The following is a 21,841-nucleotide window of genomic DNA, read 5'->3' on the forward strand; positions in this document are numbered from 1 at the left end:
AACAAAAAAGATAAGAGAAATAAATTAAAATGGACCCAATATATGTTATTTTTGTTGTCTAAACTCTCTTTTATAATATAGTAGAAAAAAAATATATATATATGTCAAACGGAAAAGTCCAAGTTTGTCCCAATCTTGAATATTGTATATTATAGTTGGCCCTAAACTCTCTTTTATAATATAGTAGAATAGAATAGAAAAAATATAGTAGAATTTTTTTTTATATATATGTCAAATGGAAAAGTCCAAGTATATATTATAGTTGGCCCTAAACTCTCTTTTATAATATAGTAGAATACTAGACACTATTGCCCGTGCTAGCACGGGCCCAATATCGATTATTTTTTATCTTAATTTATGTGACACAAATAAAATATAGTGAGTTATCCAAATTTAATATGATTTTTAAATATTTTAAGCTGTTAATAATGTAATTTATAATATTTTTTACCTAATTTTAAAATAATATATATTATTCCACTTGTCTCAATTTATGTAGCATAGATAAGATTTCAAGAGTGAATCAAATGTTGTTAATTGTTAAGATTTACAATACTATTTACATAGTTTTCAAATTAAATACTACATATTACTTCTCTTGTCCCATTTTATGTGACACTACCGATAGATTAATTTTAAGAATCAGTCAAATTTTTTATGTGTTTTTTATAAAAAAATTAAGGTATCAATTATCATGATTTATAGTATTTTTTACGCAATTTTTAACGATAGATTAATTTCAAGAATCAATAGAAATTTTTATGTTTTTTTAATAAATATTTTATGTTGTACATGATTTATATCATTTTTACGCAATTTTTAACGATAGATTAATTTCAAGAAACATTCGAATTTTTTATATGTTTTTCTTAAATAAATATTTTATGTTGTCAATTATCATGATTTATATTATTTTTACGCAATTTTTAAATATATAAAAAAACTTTAAAAATAAGACAAATAAATTAAAATGGACCCAATATATGTTATTTTTGTTGTCTCAATTTATGTGACACAAATGAAATTTGGAGAGTCATCCAATTTTTCATATTTAAAAAAATATATTTTAAGTTATTAATTATTGTGATTTATAATATTTTTATGTAATTTTAAAAAAACATATATTACTGATCACTTTGTCCTAATTTATGTGATATGGATAAAATTACAAAATTAACCCTTTTTAAATGTGTTTAAGATATTTTAAGTTATTAATTATTATAATTTATAATACATTTTTGGTAATTTTAAAATGATATATGTTATTTTCTCTTTCCCAATAGATGTGATCCTGCTAGAATTCTAAGAGTCAACCTATTTTATTATATATATATATTTTAAATAATTTAACTTTTTAATGATTGTAATTTTTAATTTTAAAAAATATATTAAATTATTAATTATTAATTATTGTAATTTATAGTATTAAAGAAAATTTAAATTGAAAATGTAGAAAACTTTTAGGTGCTTAAAAATAACTACGATAATTGGAAGCCTACAGAAAGCAATAGGGTTGCCAAAAAAAAACAAGAGAGAGGGTCCTATTATGATATATTAGTAGTGTTGGCTATCCTATTACTAGATGGAAAAGGCCCGTGGCAAGCACGGCGCCCAATAGTCAAATTAATATTATCGAAATTTGTTTAGTGAAGTAGCTATGCATTTATTATGCTTCTGAAAATATTAATATTAATGACGCAAGAGTCATGGCTTCTGCAAAAGATGGTTAATATCATTTACTATTAGAAATATCTAGAATATGTACAACAGACGTCAGTATGGTGTCTACTTAAACGATCTGCAAGTACTAACTAATGTTATACATACAAAAAAATATAACAGATGCTTCAATTTTGACATATAAGATGACTATTTCATTATTTATCATACGTAAAAGACGTTGGAGTTCGCTAGTGACTAATAGGTTTATAGTTGGTTATAATTGTAGAAAACTTTATATTCATTTTTCAGTTTGAAAGTATAATCATGAGATAATTTGCAAATATACTTTGAAATGGTGCCGTGTGATGTTTCATGATCAAATTATCTTAAAACTTGCTGATTTTGATTGATAATAATAATATTCCGCCAACTTAAACGCATATCGACTATTTTATTGGAGGTGTCGGGTAACTCTTACTACAAAATTTAGGCAGCTAAATTTTTTTGATTTCTTCAATACGTTTAAACACCTAAGCTGATGTCGCTCATTATCTCATTTGCAAATTCTGTTTGACGTTTCAAATTTACAGCCCACTTTGTCTTATTCCAAGTACTCATCGGTTCACATTTACTTGTGCTCCATTATTCCATCTTTTAAAATTAGTTTCAATTGGTCACTTAACACTTCAACTCATTCTCGCTTTATCGGATGGACATTCGACGCTGACGTGACACATAAAATTTGAAGGTGTTTAAATGATCATTTGTGAGTTAAAAGTGTTCAACTAACACAATGAAGAAAACTTGAGATGTCTAGATGTGTATTATTTAAAGTTTGAATGTTTACCTGTATGGTCAAATTTAAGTGTCACGGGCCCAATATTTATTTTATTATGACGAACTTTAATTTGTGAGTAAATAATGACATACTTGTCTTTGCAAACAGAGGTGATTATGTTTCCGGTGGGGACGGTTTTTGTCTATACCGCAAACAGAGGTGATTAGTTAGATTATGTTCCCGGTGGGGACGGTTTAAATCCATACCGCAAACCCTATATTCAAAATCAAAATTTTAACACAGCGAAGTGATTTTTTATTTTTTTTTATTAGAAGTTAAGTGACCATCTAAGATATTATCGCATGAATGTTTGAGGCTGGGATAAATTAATAGGCTATACTGTATGAGCTGAAGCATCAAATACAAGCAAATCCCAACTAGAAAATGAGAAATAAACCCCCAAAATTGGAGACATTACAGTCCTTACAGTTCTGCTATAGAAGTAGGCAGACAACATTTGCAGGCAGGAGTCAACAGGCACTGCTTATTCCAAATTCTCTGTTATTAGGCTTCAGGTAGGAGGTACTCTCTGATTCTCTGATTCCTTAGCCGCGGAATTCATCCATGAACTTTTTTATGGAATTCTGCGAAGTGATTCATTTCCATCAAAATACAAATATCTTCCTGGAATAGCTTTATTCTCAGTTCAATAAACTCTAATCCCCAATAATTCACCTAAAACAAATCCAAAATGGTACCTCCTGCTTAAATGGAAAACGTGAATTCAACTTCAAATTTATTCAGCAGCAAATTGGGTTAAAAAAAGGATTCAGCCTAGTCGGTTTGGAAAATTGAACTTCACAAACACAACGAAGTAAATTGGGTTACCTTAATAAGCTCCCTTAAACTGATTCAAAATTCAGATTCCACTCTTAGTTGTTCATTGAAACCCTCTTCTATTGCTCTACAACATGGTTTCGCATTTGGGTTTTCCCTTACGTCACTTCTTTTTTTTTTTTTTTTTTCAAGTAAACAGAGAAAAAGAGATAGAGACAGATGACCACTACGTGTTTAATCAACAGCAAAAAATGTAAGACACGTATCTAAATGCATATCAGCTTGCTAGGGAAATGACCAAAATGCCCTTATTTTAAAATTTAATGACAAACAAGCAGTTTTGTTGAAATGTTAAAAACTGTCTCTTCTATATAGAGAAAAATATATAAAAAATTATTGTTGTTAATGATATCACGTACTTAACTTTCACAATTAAATTATAAATTCATAAATCAATTTTGTCTTTAGTAAAGAGTGAACAAATTTAATAGTTCTTTTTATTTAATTCAACAAAATATAATTTTAATCGATAAAACTTTACTCTTTTATTAAATAAATATCATTAATATTTTATAATTAAACCAACAACTAACTTTAATTTAGATTTGAAATAATCATTCACTTCATAAAATTTCTAGTATCTATAATCAAGTAAAAATAGTCAACTTATATTCACGTTTTCATATTTTTAGCAGGCATACCTTTTTAATATATAAAAAAACAAAGTGACTAAGAAAAAGATAAGATTCGAGACCCCGTTTGGAAATAAATTTAATTTTAATTTTTTAAAGTGATTTTTTTCCACTACCAATTATTTTTTTAAAAAAATTAAATATAATTTCAAACATAACTTTAATTTTTAAATATTTCTTTTTATGTTCAAACAACTTTGATTTTTTGTGTGTAAAAAATGACCTACGTTGTCCATCTCACATCAATTTATTCCTTTTAATGAGACTCAACTATGAAGGGCTTTTCAGTAAAAAGCCATAGCACGCAGCTTTCATTTGAATACCCTAAAATACCCTTTGACGTCTCACCTTGTTTTCATCGACTTCGAAACATACAAGGGGTATTCCCGAGATTTTAACTACTTCGCAGTGGATGAAACGCCACGTGTCATATTCTCAGCCCTCTGTTTGCTTTGGGTTGTATCGACGCCCACTGAGATTTTTACTTTTCCCGCTTTTAAGAAGAAAAAAAAATAAAAACAGAAAAATATAAGTAGTAATTTTGTAGTGAAATTTGGATGAAGAACATCACTCCTCTTGTTATCTTCTTTCTCTGCCCAGTTTTTAGAGAGAGAATTTTGGAATTTTTTGCTTGAATCTGAGGGAGAACGAATTTTGTTCGTGTGAAGCTGAGAGTATTGGTAGCTGCCGGAAAACGTAGTCGCCGGAGACAATGGCTATCGGCGCCGTTGTTTCTAACCGGAATTTCGGTGGTTTCATCGGTTCAGGTAAGTAATTTGTCGGCTTTGAACTTTGGATGCTTACTTTAAGTGTTTCTGCTTAGCTGTTTAACAATTAGCTGATTAGTTTAGTTTACGGAAGTTGTGAATTTCAATACGACAAGTGTTCATTTTGAGAATTAGTGAAGAAGTATTGGATGGCGGATGCATGTGGCTGATTGATTGCATGTTTGTTGAATTTTTGAATGTAGTTTTTTGTGATTAGGAATAATTAATTTTGGTGGAAATTCGAGTTCGAGTCACCAGGGGTAAAAAAAAAAGGTTGCATAAAGGACTCGAGATTCATGATTTTGTGCTGGCTACTTGGATTTCTGTATGTTTTTTTGTGTGCTGGAGTACTTGGTTGCCTCAATGCTTGGTTTAACCTGTAGGTATCTAAAGGAATCTTTTGCAGGCAATTGGATAATTGTAGATTTTGTGTGGCAGAGATTTTACCATTAGGTGTGTAATTTAGATCAAGAATACATTGGATGTGGAATTCAATTAAGCGACTATATCTAGGTTGATTCTATAAAACTGTTTTAACTAAGACAAAGTTTAGTAGGTGTTTGGATATGAATTCGAAATCATTGATTTAGCAGAGGTTTCTGTGAAGTTCAAATTGCATGGCCAAACAGCCCCTTAAATTGGTTACGGCTGGACCATGGGTAACAATGACCATTTGTTTCTTTCACTCATTAAAAATCATTGTAGAATCATTTTGGTACTTTGTACTGAGACTAAACAGAAAAGACCTATTCTATCAAGATAACATTCACAGTGTAACCTCTCTGATCCCTTAGCTTCTAAAAATCTCTTGCACACTTTCTAAAGGACCATCCTTTAGCACAAACTTGTGTAAAGTACTGGATGATTTGATAAATAGTTCGTATACATTACAAAGCTAAGGGAATGTTGACTCCAAAATTGGGATCAATTAATGAACATGTGCAAATTAACTCATGATTTGACTCAATTATATGGATATGTGAATACTACGAATTCAGGGAATCTTGTGATTCCTGTTGGTCATGGAAAATGCTGCAATAAGTTGCCCTCGGGATAAAGCGAGTAGTTTTTGAAAAGTAGTTTTTGTATTGGCTGTTATGTTGCATATATCTCTCCTGTCACTTAGATTTGATATTCTTGAGCTGAGGGTCTCTTGGAAACAGCCTCTCTACCTCCACGAGGTAGTGGCAAGGTCTGCGTACTACTTACCCTCCCCAGACCCCACCTAGTGGGATTTCACTGGGTTGTTGTTGTTGTTGTTGTTGTTGTTTTGAAAAGTAAAGGGCAGAGTCTTCTAACTTGTTCTTTTTCACTTCACTTGTAGTTTCTGGGGATTACTCTGAATAGTGAAGTGAAATGAAATGTAAAGATCAGAATGTTAGGCAGCCCTTGTGGCTGCAAAAACTAAATTTTACACTTCACTCAAGCTTTTTCCTGATTTTGTCATCTACTTGATCTATTCAGTTCTTAGTATCTTGCATCTTTGTGGTGCCTTAGCTAATAAATCAATGAATTATGTCAACAGGCAGAGAGCAGTATACAGTACATCACCATGGAGAGCGATTGGGGTTTGTTGCTTTGAAGTATGTTCAGAGGAATATGTTGTACAATGAGCGGTGTCGCTCAAGGAGTGGCTTATTGCACTCGGGTTGCATATATAGCTCACATCCCCAATATGTTGGACCTTTGGATGGTAAATCTTTTGGATCGATATCACCATTTTATGTTGAAGTCGTTCAACCTAACCGGTTTAGTGGAAAGTCTCATGTCATCAATCCTAAGCGAAGAACCAAAAGATGGGAATGCTATCTTTCCTCTACCGACTCAGGTAACAGTTGGATTCAACCAAGGAAGCTGGATAAGCTTGGTTTCATTGATGGACAAAAGCAGCAGACAAAACATGCTGCAGTAAATAGAGCCCAAGCCGACTTCAAATCTGATGGATATGACATAACTGGAGCATTGGGGTCTCTTATGTCATCGGAAGGGGCAAGTGAAACCATTTTGGTGGAAGGGGTTGAGCAAGCAAAACCTTGGTGGGAGCAATTTCCAAGAAGATGGATTGTTGTACTGCTGTGTTTTGCTGCATTTTTGTTATGCAACATGGATCGTGTGAGTAATTCATCCAACTTTTACTTTGATACTTTGCTTTCCATTCTGATCGTATGGCCCCTCCTAAGATTGGATATTATAATGCCTATTTGGGATGTTTGAATGTAGTTTACTTACCTTTTTCAAATAAAAATAAATTAAGACATCTAAGCATAACCGATTCAGTAGCTTAACACATGCAAAAATTCATGGCCACTATATTAACTATTGCACATCCTATATTTTCAATGATCACCATCAAAATTTGTTCCTTAAACATGATTGTGAGGTTCTAGATACCCTGCCTTCAAGTTTTTTATTATTGATTAAGTCGCTAAAGCTCTTTAAGTTCTTAAAATTAGCTGAATAAAAATGAGTTTCCTCCTTCCATACTTTATCTATTCATTTGTTTGATATTATTTGATACAAGACAATGTGTGACCATTTAATACTGTCCTAATTCGGGTTTCAATTTTGCTTTTAGGTAAACATGAGTATTGCAATTCTTCCGATGTCAAAGGAATTTAACTGGAACAGTGCTACGGTTGGTCTCATCCAGTCTTCCTTCTTCTGGGGCTATCTTCTCACTCAGGTTTTCTTCATTTTAACTTTGTCTTGGTCTCTTCTAGTGCATGAACTCTTTCCTGTTTCAGTACTAGTATTTGATCAATCTATTGCATGATGGATGTGATTTTCATGTATTCTGCCCATGTCTCAACCTAAGGTTTTATCTATCATTAAGTTCTAAGCTAACCTTATAACTCTACTCTATGTAGCCATTGAATAGGGACAAACACGTAGGAGAATGAATTTAATTTCTGGTATGCTATTCTCATGTGCTTGACAAACCATAATCTTACTTTCGTTTTACATGTTCTATATGCAGATTGTTGGAGGAATATGGGCAGATAAACTTGGTGGGAAGGTAGTGCTTGGCTTCGGAGTTATCTGGTGGTCGATTGCAACTGTTTTAACTCCTTTTGCTGCCAGACTTGGACTTCCGTTCTTACTTGTTGTGCGTGCCTTAATGGGTATTGGGGAGGTTAGTCTCTATATGCTTTTTCCCTGTTTCTTCCAAAATCTCAGACACAGCTGATTTTCCAAACATTGTAAGTTGTCTTCATTTTGTGAGTAGCCTGAAGCTATTCTGGTTATGGACATTGAAAGACAAACCAATTGCTTCATGTTTAGCTATACTAAACATAGTAGATTTGAGAAGATACATCTCATAAACTTATGGATAAATTGTGGGGCCTCACCGCACACTCTGATTCTTTTGTACCAGTACTGTAGTTGAGGAGTTGAATCAGTTATCACATGCATAGTTTTTGTTCTGACTATGTAAGTTCTTGTCAGGGTGTCGCAATGCCTGCCATGAATAATATGCTCTCAAAATGGATTCCTGTCTCAGAAAGAAGCAGATCTCTTGCTCTAGTATATAGTGGAATGTATCTTGGTTCTGTTACAGGGTTAGCTTTCTCTCCTATGTTGATCCAAAAGTTCGGATGGCCATCTGTATTTTATTCCTTTGGTTCCCTTGGAAGCATCTGGTTTGCACTCTGGCTGACCAAGGTGAATTTGTCTGCTTTTTCTGTATTTCGACTTCTGTTATTTTTTTAGTCTTCCAAAATTTTCATGACTTCTCTTTATTTCCCCCCTTTCACTGCTTTCATCAAATTGGCTTAAGATAAAATGAACCTTTGTGCTGCTAGTTATGAGGTCCTAAAAATGCAACAGAGTTATTAGTTTTCAGCTTCTAAGATCATTGCTTAGACCTAAAACTTAGGTGCATAAGTTTCATGTCAATGGCTCAAAAATGTCTGGTCGTTATTTTCTTTCCATGATTTTTCATGGTTGAAACATCACCCCGTGATATAGTTTTAGCTACAGTAATTGTTGGTTCTTGTGAACAGGGTGACCTCTTGAAGTCCAGTTCTGTCTGGTTTATTTTTCCTGTGCCATCATATCTGAGTCCTACCAGACTAACTCATTTTATTATACATTGACTATTTTGCTTTCCAGGCATATAGCACTCCGAAAGATGATCCAGGGCTTAGTGAGCAGGAAAAGAGGCTAATCATGGATGGAAGTGTCTCTAAGGAACCAGTCACTAACATCCCATGGAAACTAATTTTATCAAAGGCACCTGTCTGGGCCCTCATTATCTCCCATTTCTGTCATAACTGGGGAACATTTATTCTACTGACATGGATGCCTACATACTATAGTCAGGTATCTGATACATCCTTCTTGGAATAATTTCTTCTCCTGGCATATTCATCACCATGGAAAATGGAGAATGAAATAATAAACAAAACTTTAAACTTTGTCTTGGTCCAAGTGGGGATATTAGTAGATTCATGCATTGTTTTCTGGAGGCTAATCCATTCTGCTTTACTTTCTTTGTTCAAGTCCATTTTCTGGCGTTGTAATATCAATATTTGGCATGGCATCATGAAATATATGTCTTGCTTTCATTCATGAACCTGTTAGATCTTCAGAATCGTTGAGACTCTAGAATTTGTTATTATGATGCTGAATCTGAAGTAAAAATCTTGTGAAAATTGCAGTTACTCATTCTACAACTTAAATTTGGATATTGGTTTGTTTTTGCATACCTTTAGAAGTGCTTACGTTACTAGATCTAGTGGCTCTTGTCATGTCTCTGTATTCTGTGGGTTGAATTTTTGAGATTTCAGGTTAAATTATCCGAAGTGACTCCATGCTCATCAATTTTTTAGAAGATGGTACCATATTTAGAATAAATCTCACTGTACAAGCTATTTAAGGTCTTACTTTCCAATCCTCTTATTTCTTCAGGTTTTGAAGTTCAACCTCACCGAATCTGGACTATTCTGTGTATTGCCATGGCTGACCATGGCCATATTTGCAAATTTAGGTGGTTGGATTGCCGATACACTTGTGAGCAAAGGATTCTCCATAACATCAGTTCGTAAGGCAAGCACTTGATAGAACTTCCGTATATAGTGTATAGCATTTTAGTTTAACCATCTAATGATGAGGGATTATTTGTGTTTATTTTGTTCTAATTAGATAACTCATCCTAAATAAATTTGCAGATTATGCAATCGATTGGTTTTCTGGGCCCTGCTTTTTTCCTTACGCAATTAAGCCATGTGAAAACTCCTGCGTTCGCAGTGCTGTGCATGGCATGCAGTCAGGTCGGTGCCATGGATAATGAAATGACATACTTTTGGGAGATTCTTGCAAGTCTGTTGATTTAAATAATAATTTGATCTGTTTGCAGGGATCGGATGCCTTCTCTCAATCTGGCCTCTACTCTAATCACCAAGACATTGGACCACGTTATGCTGTAAGTACTTCTACTTGTTATACATGGCAAAATGAAAAAGAAAAGCTTTTTAACTTCTTATACAAACAAGACATTTCATAGCTTGTTTTTTAAATTTAGATGTTTGAAACTTTTGTATACTTCCCCTCCCGCAGGGAGTGTTGTTGGGATTATCTAATACTGCTGGTGTACTAGCTGGTGTCTTCGGTACAGCTGCAACCGGATACATACTACAAAAAGGTATATTTTCTTATCAGCTTGGTGGTTGTGAATGAGAACGTCGGCTTTGAGTTAATATATACAATGGTATTCCTCTATTTTCCTTGTGCAGGGTCTTGGGATGATGTATTTAAGGTGGCTGTTGTATTATACATCATAGGCACATTAGTCTGGAATTTCTTCTCAACGGGAGAGAGAATCCTCGAGTAGAGATAATCCTTGTTGCCCAAAGGAAGCCCAGAGAAAGTGCAAACAAGTATAAAATATAGTTAAGAGAAGAAGATGTTAATGCCCCCAGGTTTATACCTAGAAAAGGATCCATGCAAACAATTTTCAGAGTTGCCTATGGGAAGTTTCTCCTTAAAGGTGCTCTCTACTAGCATAAAACTTTGGACCATGCTTCGTTAATAGCTATCTGGGTAATTTGACCCTGTAAATGTTAGTATGTTTACTGGCATGAATTTTCCGTAGACGCCTGGACATTTCTTTAGCCAGAGTAATTTCCTTCAACCTCGATACTGTTCGCTAGACATCGCGTTATTATGGTTTCATCGTCCATCTTTAATACGTCTCAGGATGCTGATTGTGAACACTAAACAAATTTATGAAACTTGAGATAGGATAGTATACCATTTTCAAATTAAGACTTTGCATTACTTCCACTTATGTGCACACAGTTATTAATTTATTTTTTCACTTACGTGCACACAAGGAAAGGGATTTTGCTAGTTCCTGGAAAGAAATAGAGTTGAATTTATTAGGAAAAACACTAAGAGAGATTGTAGACTTCACTATGAGATTGTGATATACTCCATCCATCCCATTTTAACTATTGCTTTATCTCCAAAAAAATTGATAAATTTGTTTGTAATTATATCCTTAACATTAAAGAAGTATACATAGTAATATTTAAGAGGAAAAAAAAAACAATTTACCTTTACTGAATAAGAGTAACTTAGTAAACTGTAATTTTATCGCCCCTCAAATTAAAATTTTGCATCCTTCTGGAGTGTCAATTCCATGTAACATGGGACTTGCTATTTGAACGAATTTTACCTTCAAATTCTGGTAGCATATGTCATAAAATTTTGACAAAGAAAAAGAAAATTGAATTAAGCAATTCAGTACGATCTTCCAAATAGAAAAAAGAAACACCATAATTCAAAAATCTTAACAAGATACAAAAGAATTCACATACCAAAAAAGTAGAAAATACAAAGAATTGAAGGTAAACAACCAACCAAAGTAAAATGAACAAATACAGGGGGTCAGCTTTTAGGATACTAGAATAATTATAAAGCAAAAAAAGAAAGTTCTAGCTAGTACTTGTACAACTTATTACTAGTAAAAATAAAATAAAAAATTATTGAGAAATGTCCCTCCTCTTCAACCTCAAAATCATTTCCAGCTGTTCCATCCAACACCCACAAATAATTAAAAACAAAAAAAGTTTCTCCCACAATGAATGTGATGTTGTACCTTAATATCATGGATACCAATACCATGCCAAAGAGCATTCATGTGAGAATTCAACCACCATAATAACCTCAACCAATTCAACTATACTTAGCTTGCAATCAATATTTTCCAACACCATCTTTAATCCACCTCAACCACCCCACCCCTACCCCTCTCTCTCCATAATTATGAACATTCATCTTTGTCCCCATTCAATATTTGGATTAATTGCACCTCTTTTACACTATTCACGAATGGTGTGAGGTCTCTTGGATGAAGATCTACTTTAAGTCCGTCTTTCATAAAAAGTGTCAACGACATTTTTTGCTCCACCTTATGGCCTGGAGCCACTGTGAGTCGGTGGCGGAGCAATACTGCTGCTGCCACCGACTTCATTTGCAAGTATGCCAAGTCTTTCCCAAGACATATCCTTGGACCAGCATTAAATGCCACAAACTTATATTGTTCATGCATAACAAACTTTTTACCGTCTAGGGTTAACCATCTTTCGGGTTTGAATTCTAAACAATCTTCTCCCCATGTACTCTTCATTCTTCCGGCTGAATATATTGAATATGTTACTGACGAACCAGCCGGTACAAATGTCCCGTCAGGCAACACGTCATCGACCACCACGTGCTTCGAGTCCTCCGGCACCGACGGATAGAGCCGGAGAGTTTCCGACAATGCAGCTTTCAAGTAGGTTAGCCGATCAACCTCCTCGAACGCTAACGGCTCCTCGAGCCATGATGACGTGTCACTGCCACGTGTCTCAACCAAGACCGTGGATATTTCTTGTAAGATTTTTTGTTCAACAACTGGATTTTGAATGACCAACCAGAAAAACCAACTCAACGCGACCGATGACGTGTCACGTCCAGCTAGGATGAAATTAAGTGCCACGTGTTGCAAGAACTTGTCCGTGTATGATTCCTTTTTCTTCATAAACCTTGATAACAAGTCATCATGTGGATTTCCATCTTTTTGCTGACTCATCAACTCAAGCTTACGTGTATTGATGATGTCAGACATGTATTTGTCCAGCTGTACAAGGCTTCGGCTCAAGCTGACTTCCATTCCAAGCCCAAGCCATTTCTTCAGCTTCCACACAACTTCTGGCAGTATAAACCGCTGCAGCGACGCCTCCGTGGCTCGATCAAAAGCCGATGAAAACGTATTATCGGGTAAGCCGGGAGCCAACGTCTGCGGGTCCTTACCAAAAGCCAAGCCGCAAATATTATCAAAAGTAAGCCGAAGCAATAGATCTTGCAAATCAACCGGCTTCCCTTCAACCTGAGCCGTTTTAAGAATCGGACAAAACCTAAGCTGTATGGCCCGATTAACCCATCGGGCCATAGCTTGGCGTAACGTTCGAGTAGTAAACTCGAGCGCAGCCGTCTTCCTTTGAAAAAGCCACGTGTCACCATCAGAATTAAAAATCCCTTGTCCAAGCAGCTCATGAAAAACAGCTTGCCAAGTCGGACCTTTCGGGTAATTCTCGAATCGGGTCTTCAATATATGCTCCAAGTTCTTCGGGTCGCACGTGACCGTCACGAGCCCTTGTTTCCTAGCCAAAAACGGTATTGCACATATGCATGTCTGGTACGTGCCACCACACGCACGGAGATTGTCTACTATCCAGTCATGCATACGTTCCGAGTTTTCGATCAAACCCGGTAAACTACCCAATAAGGGCCAGACACGTGGACCCTTTAAAGATCTTGATATGAAAGTGAACCATAGCAGATAACATGTTATGGAACTAAACAAGAACAAAGCTATAGCAATATCCATATGATTATTATATAAAAAAAATTGTATGGAGTAGTAGAAAAAAGATATAAAATGAAGAGAATTTATAGGAAAAGAGAATTAATTATAGTAGTTGAAGTAGAATTGAGTAGCAATAACTAAGTGACAGACTGTTTCTTGAATTTCACCATCTAATTTTTTTTTGATACAATAAATGCATAGCAAAAGGACAATAAGTGAAATACCACTATAGAAAAGCTTTCTTCCCAACTAATTTGTGCAGAGAAAAGAGGTGGACTTTAAATTGAAGCATTGAATGAAATTAGTTGAGCAAGTTTGGAGAAAGAGAAAAATTTAAAAAAACCAAAACAATGTAGATTCCCATAGTTTTAGTTATGGAGATTTTAGGGGTGAAAATTTTATATTACTTATGGAAAACTAGTTAAACTATAAATGGAACATGAGAGTGTGATCATGTAAAATAGTTAAGTGTTGGGTGAACGACTTGCCAACAACAAATTTATAGTCAAGTACCTCACGTTACGTGACACTCATCTAACTTTAAAAAAAAAAAACCATTTTTACCATTACAAATATAATATCTTTCTTTATAATGACGTTATTTGTCTGAATTTTGATACTTTGATTGGTATAGCGAAAAGCGAAATGTTGTTGTAGAGAATATATAATGTAATGCAGCGGTGGAGTCGGAATTAGGAGTTTCGAGGTTCTGAATTTTAGGACAAAAGATAAAAAATATTGCAAAGCATTCTTCCTTTTAAGGGAGTTTGAATCCATAACTCCAGCATGGAAAGAATTTCCACACGGTCTATTCCTCACCAATGAGCCGTCAATCTATTTTGTTCACAAGTTAATATATATATTTAATTAATTTTCTAATATAAATATCAGATCTACGGAAAAGTTACTGGGTTCGTCCAAACTCCCATTTAGCTTTGCCCCTGATGTAATGTAATAGTAATGATTGTTTTAAAGAAAATTTGATTGTTATAAAGAAATGTTGTTATAAAAACCGTCTATCATTTGAAAGGATGGATGATATGAACCTAATGTAGTAAAATTTATCAATCCTTATGTTCGCTTTTACTTGTTCATTATTTCTAAAAATAGATTTTATTTTTATTTATCACTTTTAACGTATCAATAAAATATAGTAATTTTTTTTTTTATTTTACCCTCGGCATTAATTACTTAATTATTCCTCAATTTTTTTAAGACTTAAGACTATACATCAATTAATATAATAAATATTGTGATGAAATATTTATACTATTAGTTATTGTTTCTTAAGAAACGTACAAAATATAAAGTGGATATGTAAAAGTGATAAATGAAACAAGAGTTGACTTTAACAATCATGAATGGAAGAATTGACATAAAAGAGCAAAAGTCAATTACCATATATATATATAAGGACTGTCATGGTTTTCTGGTTGTGGGAAATTAAAAAAAGAAAAGTCAAAGGTTCAGAGGGTTTTTTGAGCAGAACAAAACCTTAGCCAATTGATTGGGAAATGGAGCCTTTCTTCATGCAAATGCAAAGTGTAGATAGATTCTCCAGGCATCAAATGTTATTTCATTGAACTCAACTCACAATTTCTTATCTTAATTACCTCATTTTTTTATTCTTTTTATTGGAGTAGAAAATGAAAAAATGTCGAGAGAAGTATTGAAAACATTCCTAAATTTAGTATGATTTATTAGTTTCATCTTCAAACTGTTGATAATTTTAAAAATACGGCCTTTACTTGACTAATTACTAAACGCAAATAAACCTCCACGATCTTGCAACATGAGTGAAATATACCCCTAAATTCTCATCAAGTTTAGAGGTGTTTTTGACACTTCTCTCAATTTTTTATTTAAGAAATCACATGCTCTTACAAGAGTTTGAGATCACTTGCTATGTCATGTTGCATGTTGAGGGTGTATCTAAGTTTAATTAGTCAAGTAAAGGTGTATTTTTAAGACTATTAATAATTTAAAGACGAATTAATAATTTACATTAAGTTCAAAAGTATTTTCAGTACTTCACTTAGAAATGTTTATTTTTCTATTGAGAAAAATAACAAACTAAAGGAAACTTCTAATTATATGATGGATTAGCAAATAATCTTCTTGATTTGGTTAAGTCATTCACCAAGTTCCTTGTTTTTTTTTCTCTTTCTGAGATTGGTGCAACTGTCTCCTACTAATAATTTAGGTGATAAAGCTAAATTTTATTGACAAAAAATCCTAAGAGATCAAGTAATACAATTCAAACCTCATTATAATAGCAATATTTGTCTGGAAATTTCATGTATGTTACAATGACATGATATTGATATTTGACATTTAAGTCTTATTTAGTTGATATAAATAATAGTACGCAAAATATTAGTTTGATCATTTTATGTAGGCGGAATGACATGGGAGATCCTTGTGCTTGGCTCCGTTTGTCACCTGGACCTTTCTACTCACGATTTTGTCAATTGAACACTTAAAGTTATTAAAACATAGTATTTTAAACCCCTCTGATCATGTGTGTCTCCCAATCGCGCTGATGTGGATAACACCTCACTATCCACATCAGAAATATATTGCCACATCATTTTTTTATTACAAATAATGTTTTTTAAAAAGAAATCTCAAACTAATTATCTCCAAAATCCTTTCTTTCTTGATTTCTTTCCATTTTTTCTTCTCTTCCCATATTTTCCATCTATTTTGCTACTAATCATTCAATTTTTTCTTTCCTAGTGAATTTTTTACGTTGAGGAGGAATTAGAAATAAACAAAGCTTTGTTATGTTTTTATTATAAATTTTGCTATTTTAATGGTGATGAGAAATAAAGTGACTCAAATGGAGGATGAGAGAAAGAAGAAAAGGAGACAAAAAATGAGTCATTATAGAAAACTCATCAAAAATGCTCTCAATAAAATTGTCTTACATTTAGAAAGAATCTCAAACATGTCTTTCAAAAACCCATCTAAAATCCGCATCTATTTCACAATTTAGAAGCCCCCCCCCCCCCCCCCTTCTCTCTTTTATCCAAATCTAAATAAATATCTTTTTCTCAATCATTATAGAACTCTCAAATGATAGGTAGCATATGAGAAGAGAAAGATGAAGAATTGTGGGTAAGAATATTGGAAGAGATTGAAGATGTGTGTGTGGTGATGATGGGGGTTGGGTGAAATTTTGAGGAAGAAGAAGAAACGTACAACATATTGGGAAAGGGTTTTTTTTTTAAAAAAATTTAATTCTTTTTAAAAAACAAAATTAAATAGTTGTCTTCACTTGCTTTTAAATGCGTGTAACCACTCTCTTGATCTGATTCAGCAAAAAAACACCACATAAGCTTAGTCAACAGTCAAAGGGGTTTAAAATAGTGTGTTCTAATAATTTTAAGTGTTTAGTTGGCAAAGTTGTGAGTAGAAGGGTTTAGGTGACAAACGGAGCCAAGTATAAGGGTCTTCCAGGTCATTCCCACCTTTTATGTATCAAGAAAGAACATATTTATTAACCAATTTAACCAAGGAAAAAACCCCAAATACACAAGCGTGACTTCATCATAGAGCAAGTCACCTTTGGACAGGTTAATTGCCCGTTTATTTAGTAGCTCAACTCATTTTAATCCGTCCAAATTCAGTCAAATCTGCTGGTTTGACACTGTAGCTACTGTTCCTCTAAAAATCAAGAAACTTTATCAAGAAACAAATCCAATTAGAGAAGGTAGCACTAGGATTCAACTATTCCAAGGGTTATGACAATGAGACATCCATCTTAAAAATGTCTCCCACATATATAGGTCTCAAATGCAGGTATTTTAACAATATTGAAGTCAATGGCTGCAAAGTAATGGACTACCTTAGACTCTTACACAGGAAAAATCAAAGAACTCATGGCTTGGGTATTTCGATAGATGATACTGTTTAATTGTTCTTCATGGAGTACAATCAATCAACTTACACTATAGCCTTTCGCCGTTGAGTATACAATAATGAGTGAGATAAATATAAGTAGAATCTTAATCGTACATTCACCATGCCACAGGGGTTGGTTAGGTGATGTTGCATTGTCGACTGCATCATGTTCACATGTTGCTCTTGATTGACATGCAAAATCATTTTAACATGAACAGACATCTTCTATATCATCCTCCTCTATATAAATACTTTGCCAGAGGAAATTTTAGACTCTTTGCAACCTGCAGTTCGAGAAACAAAATGAGCCAGAATGGACAGTGAGAACAGCTTCTGAAAATACGGCCAGTTTTTACTTTTAAACAATTATGGAAACAGGTATTTAAAGGTTACCTTAAGAGCCATAGCTTCAGACACCATAGATCGATACCGATTAGCGCCTTCCAAGGGGCAACTTCCGCCTTTACTGATAAAATTGGCATTACACAGACTTGATAATTCCAAAAGAACATCAGACAATAGCCCGTTAGTCCAACTCTCTCCTTCCAATCCACCATCTCCTTGTGCTTCTTCATCAGGTAAGCATTCTGACACAGATACGATACACTGGAAGATGGCTAATAATCTTTCCAAGGGAAACGTTCCTGGTCCCTTCAAGAGCAATTCTTGTTCTGCAATTTCCTTCTTCTCTTTTGACTTCTCTGAGCTCCTAAAAGCAGAGATCATATCTTTAGGCGTACAAGGGAAAATGAAGTAAGATAATCAAAGACAACTAAAATATGATTTGCATCAGAAAAATGTGAAACACTGAAACTTTAAAAGGGATTAAGATCATCAAATACCAGGAAGGTAAAATAACAGTTTCATACAAATTCTTAAGAGATATAAGTTGATGCATAAGAAGTAGCAACAGTTCAAATGCCAATAAGGATTCACCAGCAAACCTAATCATCAGACAACATCACCACTTCTTCAAAACTTAAATTTCCTTAGGGAAGTCTCATGAATGAGCCAGGACTTCAAAGCTTCATAACAATTACCAGAATGTTTCCTACTAATTGCTTCGATGATAAATAAGATAATAAGGAAGCAAATGCTCATTTTTACATCTGGCTATTTCAGTGATTCCTATGTCGTCAAGTACTCCAATTTATCACCCCTGATTATTTCGGTAATACATATGTCAAGTATTGCAATTTATCATGCAACAAAGATGTACTATATTTGTTCTCTGCTGAATTTAAGAAAGAAGTTATGACCAAAGCACTCATGTAAATGCGAAGAAAACAATCAATACAAGCAGTTTATCTAGCAAAAGAAGGAAACTAGAATTGACAGCAACATAAGAAAAACAGAATCCGGAATTACTAACTACCTCTTTCGTTTTTTGTTATTGGAACCTCCAGTTGAGTCAAACATGGATGCGTCAAGGGTAGCTGGATTTCTTGAAGCAAGGAAAGCACAAATAAGAAGATATTTGGCACATGCAGACATGTGAAAGTCTATCTCATTGGAAGATTCACTAACTCCAACTTTCTTGGCAATGCCTTTCCATTTGTTCGTGTTAGATGAGGCTTCAGAAGACAGCCTGCTTTCAACTTTGAACGTTTCGTTCAGGGATGGTCCAATATGTGGTTGAAGATGAGAAAAAAGTTTTCTTTTCATATCTTCATTTGGAACAATGCCTAAATCATCAAGAGGTTCACAATATATCTGATATAATGATGAGAATGCAGTCAATAATTCATCAACTCGCCGAGTAACTCGACAAAATGGCCTCAACACCACTCTGTATTAAAATAAAAAAGACTGTGTATAGGTTAAATTTTTAATAAAGCCACCAAAGTGATAAAATCAAATTGAAAATTCACACTTACCCAAGAAATGAGGAATATAGCTTTGGGTTTTTCTGGTTTTTCATTAAGATTTGACGAAGCTCATCCTCGGTGTAATCAGGAAAGTAAACAGGAACGGGTTCTACATAACCAGTGTCCGAGTAATAAGTGTCAGGTGAGGCATTACTGAGAAAAATCAAACCCACTTCTGGCATTTTCAGAATATCATAGAGCTTAAAGAGAAAAGGCAATATGTTGGAACTCTTATCCCATTCACGAGCAAGCTCCAAGTTATCAAATACCAAGTAAACCATTTTTCCCCTAGCCCTTCCCACCGACTTCTTCGAGCTTGATTTCTCCACATTCCCCTTCAAACTATCTACCACATTATGAAGAGCCTCCTGCAAAAGATTTACAAAATCGGAGGGCCTTTCACAGCGTTTCGTACTGGAATAACGATTGCTTTCATTTCTTCTATGAAGCAATAACTGGTTCAACACAGATTCAAATAGTATCCTTGGGTTATAGCACGTTATACAACTGCAGTAAACAAATGGACGTTTTAGGTGCTTAAATGTCTGAAGAATCGAACTTGTTTTCCCAGTCGAAGCACCTCCATATACAAACACAGGAAACATTGGAGAATCCAAAGGGCCCAAAAGGTGTAATAATTCAATAATTTGTGCACGTCTACCAGGTAAACTAGAAATCAAATCATTGAAACTAATTGATTCATCTCCATAAGCGAGATCATGTATTGTGAAAGGCAACAAATTACATGATTTTAACTTCCCTGTAGAACTTTTTGGATTCGGTGTGCTAGACAATGATGCTCTAGTGGTTCTTCTAGGAGTTTGTGGATTTCCTTCATCACCCATTTCTTCTTATGTGCCAAAATCCTGGAAATAGCAGTATAAACATTCATTACAGGGGAACGAAAGAACCCTAACGGTATCTATAGTTACATCCGAACTTCTATGCAGACACTTCAGGAACTGAACACAACTTAATTGCATAAAAATTCACACAAAAAAACTGAAAGAGAAGAGAGAGATGAGGACGCACCTTGCGGTACAGTTTGCTGGTCGTCGGAGAAACGAAATCTGCCGGAAATTTTGCGGTGGCCGGTGAAGGAAGAAACGGAGTTGAAAAGAGTCTTTAATCAATTCAACCCTAGGTATATGACAGCTAATTTTCCCGCCAATCTGAAAGATGCGAGTTGTGACTACACTCTTTAAAAAATAATTTTATTAATTATATTTTGAAAAATTAATATTTTATATAATTATTTAATGAAAAGAAAATAATAAATTTCTCTGAATTTATGCAAGTGAAGGAAATAAATTTACTATTTTGTTAATATTTCCTAAACAAAAGTTAATTTTAAATTAATACTTTAAATTTAATCCTCAAATACTATCGAACCCCTACAAAAATTGTTGGAAACATATTGATGATCTCTTAGAGCTAGTTTACATCAAGGTATAAATATGTTATTTACCGTATAATTGTTGATCTCTTAGAGCTAGTGTATATAATGATATGAGTATGTTAGTGACTAAAGGAAGAAGTAGATAGACAGTTATTATATGACAAAAACAGCAAAATAGACATTGAGGCTTAATACATCAACGGACTTAAATTTATAGTAAATTTCATTTAGATATTCAAAATATGGCTTATTTCAATTGAGCACTAAAATAAATGATAAAATGTACATATGTACTCATAAATAGTGACCTACAACCAAGGTTTTTAACCATATCATATATTATTATAAGTGGGAATCCTTCAAGTGCAAAGTTGGATTACCATTTTACCCCTATATTAAATCAAAATGTTATAAAATATTAAATATTATGTTAAATTTGTTAGTGACTTTTGAAGTCCAAATCAAATGTTTTGAAAATTTATTTTGATTCAACATTAAGTACAGTATACAAGGTATCCTTTGAATTCAACATTAAGTACAATATACGAGGCATCCTTTGAAGATGTGACTATTAATATTATCTTTAAATTAACTCCTAAAAATATACGTAGTATCAATTAGTAGTCCCATTTACATCACAACAGAAAAACTGATATTGGAGGTATGAAGAGGCAGAAGTTACATATGGGAATAAAGTTAGAGCTCGTTTGGATTGGCTTAAAAAAGTAGCTTTTAAATCAAAAATAAAAAATCAAATTGAAATGACTTTTAAGTCAAAAATAAAAAGTAAGGGGAGACCTACTTTTGGTTTCTGACTTATTTTAAGTCATTTTTTACCTTGCCAAACACTTCGTGACTTATTTTAAGTCATTTTTGACTTATTTTAAGTTATTTTTTATATTTATCAAACTCTTCCAGAAGTCAAAAACTAACTTAAAAGTAGGTTTGACCGACTTTTAAGTCAATCCAAACGGGCTCGAAGTGGAAAGGCCAAGGGTTGTTTGGATCAATTTTGTGGCTTTATAGTCTTCTATTGTGGAAAAACTCAATTCATTTTGATTAGGTTTCAATAACATTT

At 33.7% G+C, this 21,841-nt stretch overlaps 3 protein-coding genes across 3 annotated transcripts; 1 reads left to right on the forward strand and 2 right to left on the reverse strand.

Annotated features, from left to right (window-relative positions):
* The first annotated feature begins 4,482 nt into the window (after positions 1 to 4,482).
* On the forward strand, positions 4,483 to 10,887 carry LOC102599205 (ascorbate transporter, chloroplastic). The gene is made up of 11 exons (XM_006339524.2): positions 4,483 to 4,736; positions 6,262 to 6,848; positions 7,312 to 7,419; positions 7,714 to 7,869; positions 8,184 to 8,399; positions 8,850 to 9,059; positions 9,648 to 9,785; positions 9,908 to 10,009; positions 10,096 to 10,161; positions 10,296 to 10,380; positions 10,472 to 10,887. Exons 1-11 carry the CDS (start codon positions 4,682 to 4,684, stop codon positions 10,567 to 10,569), a joined length of 1,821 nt encoding a protein of 606 aa, XP_006339586.1. The 5' UTR covers positions 4,483 to 4,681; the 3' UTR covers positions 10,570 to 10,887.
* A 632-nt stretch (positions 10,888 to 11,519) lies between these two features.
* Positions 11,520 to 13,971, reverse strand: LOC102599533 (cytochrome P450 86A8-like). The gene has a single exon (XM_006339525.2). The coding sequence runs from the start codon at positions 13,609 to 13,611 to the stop codon at positions 12,004 to 12,006; it is 1,608 nt and encodes a 535-aa protein (XP_006339587.1). The 5' UTR covers positions 13,612 to 13,971; the 3' UTR covers positions 11,520 to 12,003.
* A 3,491-nt stretch (positions 13,972 to 17,462) lies between these two features.
* LOC102599857 (origin of replication complex subunit 5) lies at positions 17,463 to 20,534 on the reverse strand. The gene is made up of 5 exons (XM_006339526.2): positions 20,397 to 20,534; positions 19,374 to 20,230; positions 18,872 to 19,285; positions 17,890 to 18,205; positions 17,463 to 17,780 (listed from the first exon to the last, which is right to left on the reverse strand). Exons 2-5 carry the CDS (start codon positions 20,207 to 20,209, stop codon positions 17,727 to 17,729), a joined length of 1,620 nt encoding a protein of 539 aa, XP_006339588.1. The 5' UTR covers positions 20,210 to 20,230; positions 20,397 to 20,534; the 3' UTR covers positions 17,463 to 17,726.
* Between the last annotated feature and the right edge of the window lie 1,307 nt (positions 20,535 to 21,841).

This window comes from Solanum tuberosum, unplaced genomic scaffold (genome assembly GCF_000226075.1).
Source record: "Solanum tuberosum cultivar DM 1-3 516 R44 unplaced genomic scaffold, SolTub_3.0 scf00010, whole genome shotgun sequence".
Classification (NCBI taxonomy): Eukaryota; Viridiplantae; Streptophyta; class Magnoliopsida; order Solanales; family Solanaceae; genus Solanum; species Solanum tuberosum.